At 51.5% G+C, this 13,883-nt stretch overlaps 1 protein-coding gene across 3 annotated transcripts in view; it reads right to left on the bottom strand.

Moving 5' to 3' along the window:
• Positions 1–13,883, bottom strand: part of RNF213 (ring finger protein 213) — a 130,144-nt gene that overhangs the window by 35,706 nt on the left and 80,555 nt on the right. For 2 of the 3 annotated variants that reach the window (XM_058284850.1, XM_058284849.2), the window contains exons 30-39: positions 12,441–12,577; positions 11,582–11,677; positions 10,618–10,736; positions 9,286–9,405; positions 8,673–8,803; positions 8,242–8,383; positions 7,857–7,995; positions 5,098–5,280; positions 2,249–2,394; positions 762–916 (exon numbers count right to left, since the gene is read on the bottom strand). In XM_058284850.1, coding sequence (XP_058140833.1) covers positions 762–916; positions 2,249–2,394; positions 5,098–5,280; positions 7,857–7,995; positions 8,242–8,383; positions 8,673–8,803; positions 9,286–9,405; positions 10,618–10,736; positions 11,582–11,677; positions 12,441–12,577 — 1,368 coding nt within the window. The remainder of the gene's footprint in view (positions 1–761; positions 917–2,248; positions 2,395–5,097; positions 5,281–7,856; positions 7,996–8,241; positions 8,384–8,672; positions 8,804–9,285; positions 9,406–10,617; positions 10,737–11,581; positions 11,678–12,440; positions 12,578–13,883) is intronic. The other variant, XM_071210838.1, reaches the window with a different exon arrangement.

Below are 13,883 nucleotides of genomic sequence, written 5' to 3'. Positions count from 1 at the left end.
CAATTGAGCTGTTGTTAAATTTTAATAAATGAAGCTGTAAAGAACATTCCTGTGAATAAAGTATTTGTCCACATGTCTGACAATTTTCTTTTAACAAATTCTTGGAAGTCAAATCCCCTGCTCAGACTATGTAAAGCTCTCAGTGCACCCTGTCACCCTGTGTCCAAAGTGCCGCGCTGGTTCTCAGCCACGGCGAGGAGCAGCTCCTCCTCAGCACTGACTTCTTAAAATCATTTTTTGCCAAATCGAAGTATAAACAGTAATCTGTCTATGTTCTGTTGATTTACTAATGAAGCTGAATGAGGACTTCATCAACCTTTATCGCATACAAGTCATAGTTTTGTGGATTAGGTTCTCTTCGAATTGGCCAGGTTCCTTTTTCATGCACTGAAGTTAGAAAATTTTAGGTAGTCAAAAGTATCAATCCTTCTACTACCACTTCGTTTATTACTTTTTTTCCTGTAGGGTCAGTTAAATATTTACCATAGTTTTCTTTAAGAGAAACTAAAACTTTAAAAAGCAGGTGTAACAGGAAGGTGGAGGGTCTTCCTCTTATTATGAAAAGCTCCTTGCCTCGGGGGTCCTGGGGCAGTGTTCCGGAAGGCCGAGCAGCAGGTGACATGCCAGGGCCCTGCTCAGGCCACATTCTGTTTCACAAATACCACCGCAGCAGCTCTCAGTAACCGAGGGGAAGCTCCCGCGTTTGCATCCGGGCCCTCCTGTTAGACACGTGCCGAGCCAGCCCCCTTGGCAACGTTTACCTTTAGTTCATCCCAAGTGGACACGCTCATGGTCAGGAGAAGGAAGTCCTTCAGGTAGCCCTGCAGAAGCATGTGCTGCTCTTCTCCACTGAGCCGAGCAATGAACTTGCCGAGAGGAGTCTGCTGAAAGATTTCCACGAACTTCTCTGACGGTCCTGCAGACGGAAACCAGAGCACGGCTTGGACCAGGCATCTAAATCATGGTGCCCCCTTACATCTGGAACAGCTCGGCTTCTCTGGGAGAAGGCCGGCGACTCGTAAACAGTCACGGCGGGGAGCAGCCCGTGGACAAAGGGGGGTGTGCCCCGGCTTCCATTTTCTAGAAACTTCAGAGACTTTCCCACAGACTAACAGAAACACAGAATCAATGTTAAATCAAGGTCACACACAGCCTTGCTATCCCCCAAAGGATGAAACTCTCTGAAAAGGCCAAGTTCTACATGGCATGGTCATTACGCCCTATCGCGCTGCAGGAACCCAAGCACCCAAGCTGAGTCCGGAACGAGTGGGCAGGGTTCGAGGATGACTCATGGCAGAACGCTCTGCCTTCTGGGGCACAGGGTGCTGTTCTAGAAAAGCCAGGTCAGGGCTCTGGGCGCGAGACAAGGAAACACTCATGGGGAGACTGTGCTTCGAGTCTGTTCGGAGAAAGGGTCAGAACGCTTCTTTAAAAAGTAAGTTCACCATTGAGCATTGTGACCCATGGTTTTTAAAAGGCAGTATAATGTTAATATAAGCGAAGTTTAAAAAGACAACTTCATGTATGAAAGATGACTCCCCCCAAATGCTGGGTTATCACTGGTTTTCCTCAAACGACTGGCCAAGCTACGTGGCATCTGATGGCAGAGCAGAGGGCCATGTTGGGGGTCGTGGAATTCCAGAGGGATCTTTTTTGCGTGGGGCTCCCCTACGTGGGGGACACCCCTGCGTGGCACGGCACTCCTTGCGCGCATCAGCACTGCGCATGGGCCAGCTCCACACGGGTCAAGGAGGCCTGGGGTTTGAACTGCGGACCTCCCATGTGGTAGACGGACGCCCTAACCACTGGGTCAAGTCCGTTTCCCTCCAGAGGGATCTTGACAGCTTGGTCTGTTGGGGGACGACGCTCTACTCTGGTTGCTGGCGGTCACTGAGAAGGTTCGCGTGGGGATGTCTCTACAGACCTGTGCCCTTCTCCAGAAGCCCCGATCACGGTCTCCCTTCCTGACAGAACACGTCCTGTCGTGCCACATCCCTGGCCGCCACGTGACCAAAAGGGCTGCACAGGCCACCTCTGCCCCGTAACTTAGAGCAGCCAGTCCCTGTTGGAGACCTCAAGCCTTCAGCAGAGACTTTAACCCTCAGCACATCCATGAATCCAAAGCCCTTCCACTTGCCGAGGGTTAAGGCTCACACTCCAACGGACCTCACGCCGGTGGCCACCTGTGTTGTACCTGCTCGTAACTCCTCTGCCCGCATACCACCTGACCTGCTCCGGGGGTTCTCACCTTCCGCATTTGTGATGTACTGAGCCTGGACCCAGAGCTCTTCCAGGTAGTCCTTGATTCTCCAGCTGAACGGGACGTCGTTGGAAACGTTCTCGGAAAGTTTCATGTAGTTCGGCACCACAATGTAGGCAGTCTCACTCTTAGCTCTGCGATGAAGCAAATGAGGAAAGAGAACATGGTTAGTGAGGTGTCGCTTGAAGACACAAGGTAAGAAGTTAAGATCTGCCACTGATGCCAGTTCCCCCTCGTCCTCAAAGAAAAGGGTGCTTGGAAGTCTACAAAGAAAGCCCTCTCCCTTGTCTATTTCGACAGCCCAGAGCTTTTGCTATCAAGAAACTAAAGGACCACCCTAGAGGAAATCCCTTTGCTTTACAGACAAAATAAAAACAAACCAAGGCTAGGAGGGGCCAAGTAAGTTATCCAAAGTCTTTGCCAGAATCAAGCCTTTTCATGTCTAGACCTGCTCTTTTCCCTCCACCTAGGACCCTTCGCAGCAATTTGCACTTTAACTCTCCTTAACAGCATCTCGTCTTCTAAATAAGTGCTTCCACTGGCAATCTGGAATTCCATTTACTTATTTTTTGTTTGTTTTTTTTACACTTTTTAAATTAAAGGTAATAGATCACAAAGAACGTTACATTAAAATCCATTTACTTATTTATTCCTTAAATAACATAGCCTGCAGAATAGAAGCCCTCTGAAAACCCAAGAGGAAGCTGCTGGGAGGCCAACTGAACTTGGGGTCCACCAGATCAGGCTCAGAGGGAAGCTGTCCAGTCCCCACCATGGAGTGAGGAGCGGAGCTTCCTGAATGCGGAAGCAGCTGAACTTGGCTATTGTAACTGTAAGGCGTGCTCTGAAAGCAGGGAAATGAGGAAGGAGGAAAATGAAACAAGGACAAATTCCCTTTGTCCCTGTAAAGCCCTAACCCTTTAGGCTGTGAAAAGAGCAAACTTCAATATAAATCTAAAGTAGATACCTTAGGGGGAAGAGGATTTGGCTCAACTGATAGAGCATCTGCCTACCGTATAGGAGGTCCAGGTTCAAACCCAGGGCCTCCTGGCCTGCGCAGTTCTAGTGCGCGCAAGGAGTGCCATGCCATGCAGGGGTATCCCCCGCATAGGGGAGTCCTATGTGCAAGGAGTGAGCCCCACAAGGAGAGCTGCCCCGCATGAAAAGAGTGCAGCCTGCACAGGAGTGGCACTGCACACATGGAGAGCTGATGCAGCAAGATGATGCAACAAAAAAGAGATACAGATTCCTGGTGCCACTGATAAGAATGCAAGCAGACACAGAAGAATACACACAGCAAATGGATAGAGAGAGCAGACAACGGGGGCAGCAGGGGAGGGGAGAGAAATAAATAAAAAGGAAAAAAGAAAAAAAAGGGAAATATTGAGCTTAGTTTAAAAAAATAATAATAAATAATAAAATAGATACCTTAAGTTTCATCAAATACTTGCAAGAACTTATTAAGACTGCTGCTTTAAGAAAACCCATGGAGTAGAATTCAGAGTCAGAAATAAACTCTCATACCTATGGCCAACTGATTTTCCACAAGGGTGCCAAGGCCACTCAATAGGGAAGGAATTGTCTCTTCTGAAAAGGTGCTGGGAAAACTGGAAATCCACATGTCAAAGAATGAAACTGGACCCCTACCTCACACCATATACAAAATAGCTCAATGACCTAAATAGAAGAGCTAACACCACAAAATTCTTAGACGAAAACAAAGAAGGAAATCTTCAGAACCTTGTAGTAGGCAATAGGTTTTTGGATTTGACACCAAAAACACAAGCAACAAAAGGAAAAAACAGATGAAATGGACTTCATCAAAATTAAAAACTTTTGTGCAAAGGACATTTATCAAAAAAGTGAAAAGTAACCTACAGAATGGGAGAAAAAATTTGGAAATCATATACCTTTTCAGAGTTTAATATTCAGAAAATATAAAGAATTCCTATGACTCAACAACAAAACAACAAACAACCCAATTAAAAAATGGGCAAAGGATTTGAATAGACACTTCTCCAAAGAAGATATACAAAAGGGCAAAAAGCGCATGAAAAGATGCTCAACATCGTGAGTAATCAGGGAAAACGCAAATCAAAATCACAACGAGGTACCACTTCACACTTACTAGAAGTGCTATTACTGACAAAATGGAAAACAGTAAGTGTTGGGGAGGATGCGGAGGAAGCAGGAATGCTTGCACATTGCTGGTGGGAATGTGAAATGGTGTAGCCGCCATGTAGATTGGCAGTTCCTCAGAAAGTTAAATAGAGAATTACCATATGGCCTGGCAATCTCACTTCCAGGTATATCCCCAAAAGAATTGAAAAACAGGGACCCGGACAGACACTTGTACACCCACGTACATCACAGCTTTATTTGCAAGAGCCAAAAGGTAGAAGCAACCCAAGTGTCCATCGACAGATGAATGGAAAAAAAAATGTGGTCTATCCATACTACAGAATATTACTCAACTGGCAAAAGGAATGCAGTGCTGATAAATGCTACAGTACGGATGAACCCTGACGATATCAAGTCGAGTGAAATAAGCCAGACACAAAAGGACAGATGTATGAATCCACTTAGAGGAAATACCTAGACTATGCAAATTCATAGAGGCAGGAAATTGGGAACTATAGCTTAGCGGGTGCAGGGTTTCCCATAGGTTTTGGTAATGGGTGGGTGAGGGTGGCTTGGGGATGTGGATGTGGTTCGTGTCACTGAATTGTACACATGAAAGTGGTCTCCAGGCGAAATTGTGTGGTGTTATGACAACAAAAAACAAAGCCTGCTGCGATGTGTTTTCCCTTTCCATAGAGAGAAAACCTTCCACTCACCTTGTCACGGGAGGGATGTTGAGAAGCTTCATGTCACTGAAAACAAACATCCAGAGGTTCCTCACCCAGGGCGGGGAATCGGACCTGATGAGAAGCTCCAGGTTGCAATCCCTGTCGATGAACGACACTATACTAGCCAGGAGAGGGGTCACGGCACTCTGGATCCGCTTCCAAAGGGTGTGCCTGTGCGGGGAGAGGCAGAGACCTGCTAGGTGAGCGGCGGCCACAGCGGGGCCACAGTGGAGCCCCAGCAGGACCATAGAAGGGCCACAGAGGGACCCCTGCCATACTCAGACAGCTCTAGTCCCTTCCTGCAGGTGACGGAACATCTGGTCTACCAAACCCCACATGGCTGCTGTAGCAAAAAGTGGAAAGAGACTCGCCAATGGAAAGTCTAAGACGGCGGCTCAACTGGAACGGAGCCTCACTCTGCATCTAATCAACTGTAACGTGTTCATTTTAAAAGGCCAAGTAGTATGGGCTTTATTTTCTTATATAACAATTCCCCAGAACAAATAGTCCTAGGCTCTATAAATAAGGAAAATAATGATCAGATTCATTTAGAAAAATGAATAAGTGTTATTTTAAGAAATAAAGATCAATTATGAGTAGAACGTAAAAAAGAAGAGACCAGAGTAAATTTTTTTCAGCTCAAGTTTTTCAGATCAAGGTAGCACATGTTAATTACAAAAACTAAGTTGTTTTTGTACACTAGTTCTGAATATTATTTACATATATTTTTTTGTTAACTGGCTGAATTAACTGCATAACATTTTGTTTTTATACAATGATACATAGAAATAAAAAACTCTATGATCCATTTCAAAGTTCTTGTGGTAAAGCATAAGAAATCTGTTACTAGGTAATTAATGCTAAGAAGAAAAATGCAGGCTATATTTCAAAGAAAAAAAAAAAGAAATACCTTCTAAAATACAGAGTGCACTGAAACTGGGAGAGAATTTTAAAATGTCGACTGAGGAAACAAAGTGCGCCAGCGATCACAGAGATCACTTGATTTGAGGAGAAAAGGCTGAGCTAGAATAAAAGCGTGGAAGACTAGAGAAGTGAAAGGTAAAGCCTGGCCCAGGAGAAGAATGGGAAGGCAGCTGCTGAGCAGAGCTCGGCTGGATCAGGGGAGGCGCACCGGGCGGCGGTCAGAGAAATTACAGCAGAAAGACGGTGACCATTTAGGCTGAAGAATCCCCCGAGGGCCAGTAACCTAAATTCCAACAGCGTGGGGAGGGTGACAAGGGTAAGTGCTGATAACAGTAACAGGGTAGGTTCATGGAGAGCCGGTGACCCCTGCAACAGGTGAGCTCGACCTGGAACAGGTGAGCTCAGTGGGTGCCACCTTGACCGCCACTGAGCCTGTCCCAAGGGGGCCACCCATTCAGCTCTGCCTGGTGGGCAAACTGAGGACGCTCAGGGGTGGTGAAAGGGAGACAGATGACGCAGATTTTAGAAAGTATTAGTAAAATCCATAAGGAACCACCAAAGGAAATGGAGAGGGCTCTAGGTTCGTTTCTGATCCCACAAAATTCCTTCGGGGGGGAGAATTAAGAAAGAAATGCGGCGGCGGACTTGGCCCAGCGGTTAGGGCGTCCGCCTACCACATGGGAGGTCTGTGGTTCAAGCCCCGGGCCTCCTGACCCGTGTGGAGCTGGCCCACGCGCTGCGCTGATGCGTGCAAGGAGTGCCCTGCCACGCAAGGGTGTCCCCTGCATAGGGGAGCCCCACGCGCAAGGAGTGCGCCCCGTAAGGAGAGCCGCCCAGCGCGAAAGAAAGTGCAGCCTGCCCAGGAATGGTGCTGCACACACAGAGAGCTGACACAGCAAGATGACGCAACAAAAAGAAACACAGATTGCCGTGCCGCTGACAACAACAGAAGCGGACAATGAAGATGCAGCAAACAGACAGAGAAGGGACAACCAGGGTCGGGGGGGGGGGGAAGGGAGAGAAACAAATAAATAAATCTTTAAAAAAAAAAAGAAAGAAAGAAATGCAGGATAACTTGCAAAACCTAGAAGCAGAGGCCCTCTAATGGTAACACAGCTTGCAAAAATCTGCTCAGGCTTTCTGGTCAGCAGGGGAGATTTCCCAGGCCCCTCCTCCTGGTCCCACAATGACAGTGGGCAAATGCTTTGGAGAAGGTCACACCTGGAGGGGCCTTGTGGGAAACTGAGAGCGGAGAGAAAAACCCATCTAAGCTCACTGCCAGCAGGGGTGCTTAAGCCCGAGTCTGGCATGCAGGTGCTCCCTCTTTCCTCTGGGAGACAAGACAAAGGGTCAAGGTTGTCTAGGAAAGGAATATAGACAGCAGGCAAATATTCAAGGTCATTGAGAAAGCGAATATGGACAATAGAGAAATACTTGTTTTTGTAGTTATTATTTCAGGCAGTAGGCCTGGGAAAACAATTTCCCCTCCCTCTCTGCATATCACCAGCTTAATTTAATAACCTAAAACCACATCCATTTCTATGGTTTATGACATACTGGTAAACGCTAAACATCCTATGGGGACAGATGCCCTCTTCTTCCTCACGTTTTCTATTTGGAGGAATCTGTAGAGAAAACAGTAAACGAACCCCCATATCTAACAGTCACCTGGACCCACTGTGTGCTCTCTTGGAAAAAGGTAAAGAAAGCGTCGACCTCCTCGGTGCTTCAGAAGCAGCACCCCACCGCTCTCCAGGGCTGGGGAGAGAAGCGGCAGGGACCCACGCCTCCCCGCCGCGGTGCCCGCACTGCAGCCACAGTACCTGAAGGTGCCCGCCTCCTGGAGGGCATCCTGGTTGGCGGCTTCCCTCACCACCCACTGCGTCAGGTAGTGGAAGCAGTTCTCTTCTTGCTTCTTCAAAAGGAAATACAGGCGTGTCCTGGATACCCGCAGGAACGAGGCTGTGAACGGCAGCATGACATCCACTCAGCAGGGGGCTGGGACCCTGGGGAAGGAAGCAGCCTTTCCCCCGCCCGGACCGACCCCGGCGCAAAGCCCTGGAGACGCTCACGGGGTCCCGCCGTACCGGCTGCTTCCCTGAGCCCCGGCAAGGCCCCCGCCCCCCGCATTCCAGGGAAGGACTCCCCCTGCCAAAGACAAGCCCACCCCGGGGTGCAGGCAGGAAGCGGGGGAGGCGATGCCCGGACCTCCGGACCCACCGTCGTCCCTCAGCAGGCTCAGGAGGATGTCCACCCGCCGCACATTGCGCTGGAAACTCTCGTCCTGGCCCCGGAGCATGCCCACGGCGCTCGGCACGCAGCTGTGCAGCACCCGGGTCGTGTCCAGCACCTGCGGGCGCACATGGCCGAGGCCTCCCCTGCAGCCACTGACGGGGGCGTGAGTGCCAGCGGCTCGTGGGGGAGGGGCTTGCAGTGCGGCGGGGGCACCGCTGCACGGCCCTACCCGCTACACCGCCCTACTTCCAGCCGGTGTGTGCATGCCCACCCCGTTTCCTCTGCCAGCTCCGGGGTGGTCGCTCAGTTAGGGATTCAGGCAGGGCTCAAGGAACCGAGCAAAACAACCCAAGACAAGACGGTGGCCCAGGCCTCGATAGAGTGCCCCCAGGGAAAGCGCTTACGGTCTCCGTGCTCTCGCTGTCCATGGCCTCAGGACCTTCCGTCTCCATCTCCACCTCCACCTCCGCCACCTCCCAGGCTTCGCTCGTCTCCATCTCATCGTCGTCGTCGTCTGCCCCGCGTCCTCTCTCTACTGCAGCAGAAGCAGAAACACGGCGCCACTGTCCGCAAGAAGCGCTAGACGGCTGCGCGGCACTTTCTGCGGGTTGATGCCCGTGCACTCCGCCTCCAGGGTCGGTCCCGTGCCAGGCTCCCCGGGGGCTCCCAGAGGAGCTGCCGCTGGCGCGGGATCCGCTGCAAAGCCACCCTCTCACGTGCGTCACCATGGCAGAGGAAGAACCCAGGCGGACGGAGGGTTCTCGAGGCCCTCGTGTCCCTCCTGGAAACGCCAGCTGCCGCGTGGCCTTGGAGAGCGGGAGATGGTGCCCTCGGGCGAGTCATCAGCCAGTTCGGCAGCTGTGTCCTGAGCGCCTGACAAGGGGTGATGGGGTCCAGGGGCGACGGGGCCCGGGGCTCCTGCTGCCCAGTGTGTCCGGCGCGTGGCGGCCTCCCGCACGCTTTGTGGCCGGCACTCTGACCCTCCTACGTCCCCCAAGGCTGGAGCGGGCGACTCACGCTCGGGTTTGCCCTCTGGCGCGAACAGCTGGCTGATGGTGATGCCCTGCAGTTTGGTGATGTCTGAGGCCATGGCAGTGGACCTCCGCAGGTCGTCGATGTGCACGGACCGCCACAGTCCTGCGGGGACGGGGACACCCGGAGTCTCCTCAGGTCCTTCCTACTCTTTCTGCCAGTCCTGGGCAGGGGTGCCACGCGCCCCGCTGCTTAAATACACCTCGGCTGAGCCTGAAAATACTCCCAGGAAACCACCCGGCGCATGGGTTCCTGTTAACAGCTTTAACACAAAAATCGATCTTACGAACTGAAATAACAGACTCAGAAAGGATATCTGAACAGGTTTGTGATTCTCCTGACACATCTGTCATTATGTTTGTTGTATCATAATTATCAGAGGAACGTGAGATGCTGGCAGGTTTGTCTCTCATTATTATTTCCATAAAATTTTTAGGATAAACCTTTATGTTTCTATTCCTAGAGGACCCATTTCTCAAAAAAAGCAAAAAGAAAAAGAGGGAAGGAAGGGGGGGAACAGAGAGAGAGAGATTGAGGTAGTATTTCCCCAGAAACAGGCATAAAATAATTGCCCTCATATCTTCTCTGTATTGTCCATAAAATTAAAGGTGATGAGCCAGAGAAAACAATGAATTATCTAAGTCAGTGAAGAAGGAGATGTGGCAATTGTCAGTCTATGCTAATGAAGGATGTATGTTGCAGCATCAAGTCCAAAGATTAGTGTCTTTTGCAGAAATCAATGGCAAGAAATTAACTGCACTGAAAAGAGTACTGTTGAGACTAGCATTAAAAATTTAGTTTCAGGGAAGTGGACTTGGCCCAGTGGTTAGGGCATCTATCTACCACATGGGAGGTCCACAGTTCAAACCCCGGGCCTCCTTGACCTGTGTGGAGCTGGCCCATGCACAGTGCTGATGTGCACAAGGAATGCCCTGCCACTCAGGGGTGTCCCCGCATAGGGGAGCCCCATGCGCAAGGGTTATGCCCCATAAGGAGAGCCGCCCAGCGTGAAAGAAAGTGCAGCCTGCCCAGGAATGGCGCCGCCTACATGGAGAGCTGACACAGCAAGATGACGCAACAAAAAGAAACATAGATTCCCGAGCCACTGACAACAACAGACGTGGACAAAGAAGAACACGTAGCAAAAAGACACAGAGAACAGACAACTGCAGTGGGGGGGGGGGGGGGGAGATAAAATCAATAAATAAATCTTTATTTTAAAAAAATTTTAATTTCAGACTTGCACAACAGAGTATCCAATTAGAAAGAACCCAAATATGATTTAGCAAAATACATTCACCAACATTTTGGCCCTACCTCCATGGAATCCCACGTAGGAAGTCCCACTGCCCATCCGGGACAGCTTTGTGATGAAGTAGACTAGGATGCAGTTCTTATTTGCTTGCATTTTGTTGATCTCATTCAGTGCAGAATACCTATTTACAAAACAGACAAGCACACAAACAAAACTACAGCTGTGAACTGGGAGGGCCGCCCAGTCGCCGTTAGCTCCGTCACCCTCTCGTGTTTTTTTCATGTTAAGTGAATTTCACCCGGTGTGATCTTGGTCTTTTCTCCTAAAAGAGAATGAGGGGAAGTTCCCTTAGAGTGTTCTCGTCCCTGTAAACGAAGGCCTCTGCTTTAACCAGAGCCCTGACGTCAGGAAGGTGAGGCGGAACTCTCCATTTCAAGAAGCAGAGCTCTGGGAACAAGGCGACTGTGCTCGGACGACCAACAGCCATAGCCAGCTCCCCCCCGGAACCTAACTCAGGCACGAAATCAGATTCGGTCCCGATGCTTTAGGAGGTCCAGAAATCACTTTACCTCTCGGTAATAAGGGAGCACCATTATTCCCCGAGTATCAGATTTCCCCTGCAAACATGGAAGAATGTCCAACACACACAAACAGAAGAACTCACATACCGGTGCTGTCCTTGAACATACAATACATTCACATCATCTTATTCCAAATGGGCAATCACCAAAAACATGTTTCTAAACATCTGCTCCAAGGATGTCCTTCTATATCCTACTGACAGTCTAGTATTTACACCTTTTGCGTGTCACTCTTTCTGACTTGTTTTCAGTCCTTTCTCTTTTAAGAAATTGGACCTTCTGTTTCTCTGGTTCATGTTCGTGGGAATGGGAAGGGAAAAGAATTTTTCTTATTTTTCTTTCTAGACTTCTTCTCTCCAGGGAAGGAATTCTGTAGGCACCTCTCAGCTCCTGGGTGAATTCTGAGTTCCCCAAGTAGCTCTGGAGGAAAATATGAAAAACGTACTTAGCTGAGGCGATTAGCTGGGCACTACGAACTCCATCTTCAAATTCCGTCTGGATAATGAGGATTTTAGAGCTGGCTGTGTGAGTTAAGCAGTTTCTGAAAGAAAAAGGAAGGGATTCAAATGAGACCTCTGTCCTATGGAGAGGGTGGCAAAGTTCCCCAAGGGGATGGGATATATAAAGGCATCACGGGAAGTGGACATGGCTCAACGGATAGAGTGTCCGCCTACCACATAGGAGGTCCAGGGTTCAAACCCAGGGCCTCCTGACCAGTGTGGTGAGCTGGCCCACGCGCAGTGCTGATGCGCACAAGGAGTGCCCTGCCACACAGGGGTGTCCCTCACACAAGGAGAGCACCCTGCAAGAACGTGAAAAAAGCATAGCCTGCCCAGGAGTGGTGCCGCACACACAGAGAGCTGACGCAGCAAGATGACACAACAAAAAGAGATGCAGCTTCCCAGTGCTGCCAGATAATGCAAGTGGACACAGAAGAACACACAGCGAATGGACACAGGGCAGACGACGGGGGGGAAGGGGAGAGAAATAAATAAAATACATCTTAAAGAAATAGTAAAGGCATCATGGAAAACACTGTCGGGTGGGATTCCCCTCTATACGATGAGTAGACGGTCCCGAGCAGAAAGGAAAAAAATCACTCTAACTGCTTCCCAAGGAGAGGCAGGAACAGTTCATTTCAGGGAAGGATGCATCAGGTGCTGCACTGCCGCAGGTCGCGGAGATGACACGGACACCTTTTCAGAGTCAAGTCACCTCACTGCTCACAGGCCGGCGAGCAAGAAGCCCACCCGACAAGCGGCGGGGGTCGCGGCACGCGGGAGGCGCAGGGAGGGGACCCTCACCGGACTTCTTTGAGGAACGAGTACTCCGTGTCAAACTGCTGCAGCGAGAGGACGGTGGGCCTGGGGGCCCTGCCCTCCAGCTCTGCTTCCAGAAGCTCACAGTCATAAGTGGTCAGCAGCCGGGAGAAGGTGGTGATCTGCAAAGTCAGGAAACGCAGGCCCAGCCTAAGGGGCACAGCCCAGGAACAGGACACACGGCAGATGCCGTCTCCGGGTTCGGCGGCCAGCGCCCCGACGGCCAGGACGCCACACCCGAAGGAGCTTTCAAACCAGGGCAGTGCCAGGGGCCAATGGCGCCCGCGGGGTCAGAGGGGAACCTGGAGGAGGCTCCGCGCCCCTGCCACGCCTCCGCCTCCTCCCCGCTGGCTTCCTCCAGGACACTCGGCCGATCGTGGTGGGCTCGGCACAGGTGCCGCGTCGTCCTCCTTGCTTCGACCTGGAGATGACGTCAGCCCTGGGCTCCCCCAGCTCTCTTGGCAACGCCCCCCGCCCCTGGCTCCCGCCCCAAGGTGCAGAGCGGCATGCTCCTTCAGGCAGAAGCTGACACCTCAGCCCCGGGTCCCGCTCTCTAAGTCTGACCCTACCACCGAGCTCCAGGTTCCTCCATGCGACCACGTGACAGATGTGTCCTCCTGGACTTTTCGGGGCCGGCAAAGCCGACCCCACCGGAATTCACCATCATCTCCCCAGCCTGGCTGCTCGCTCTTGATTCATAAGCCCTCCAGCCACCTAGGAGGCACCTGAGGAGCCACCCCCAGCTCCTCCACCTCCAGCAACCCTGGCAGAGTCCGTGACCAAGCATGGCCAACTTGCGTCCTGCTTTTCAATCGTCCCCTCCTCTCTTTTGCCTGGACTGTCACAGTTGTCTCTTCTGGTTTATCCCTCTGTCCTCAAACTTTTTTCTCTCTCCCAGGTAGTGGGAGACAACCGGCAGACACGTCCACCAGGCCCGTCAAGACGAGGCTCCTCGGTGCAGCTGACAGGCCCCCAAGCGTCCCCGCTGCACCCGAGCCTCATCTCTCGGCACTCGCGGCCTTGATGCCCCCCTCCCAGCTTCCCGCGCGGGCCGCGTCGTCTCACCCTGCACACCTGTGCACCACCCCACCACACGAGCCAGCTGGGCGGAGCCGTGTCTAGGGGAACGCTCCCCCAACCGTCCCCGCCCCGCGCTGCCCTTCGCCACAACGCAGGGCGGGCGTCACCCGCTCCCCGCGGCACGCGTGCGTCCCTCGAAGCCGGCCGAGGCCGGGAAGCGCGCTGATGTGTTCCTGTCTCCCCCGCGCCCTTGACTCGGTGCCTGGACGCGGTTCTGCGCGCGTCGAGAACGGTGGGCACGGCGCGACGGTCGGCGCGAGCCGGCCCCCAAAACTGTTAAACTGAATTTATAGAAATAACCCGGACGGCCTCACGCCTCACACGAAGAGAAGCATTCATGATTCCCAC

The sequence above is a fragment of the Dasypus novemcinctus genome, chromosome 21 (genome assembly GCF_030445035.2).
Source record: "Dasypus novemcinctus isolate mDasNov1 chromosome 21, mDasNov1.1.hap2, whole genome shotgun sequence".
NCBI classification, from domain to species: domain Eukaryota; kingdom Metazoa; phylum Chordata; class Mammalia; order Cingulata; family Dasypodidae; genus Dasypus; species Dasypus novemcinctus.
Note: the sequence above shows the minus strand (reverse complement) of the source record. Positions and strands in the feature narration are given on the sequence as shown.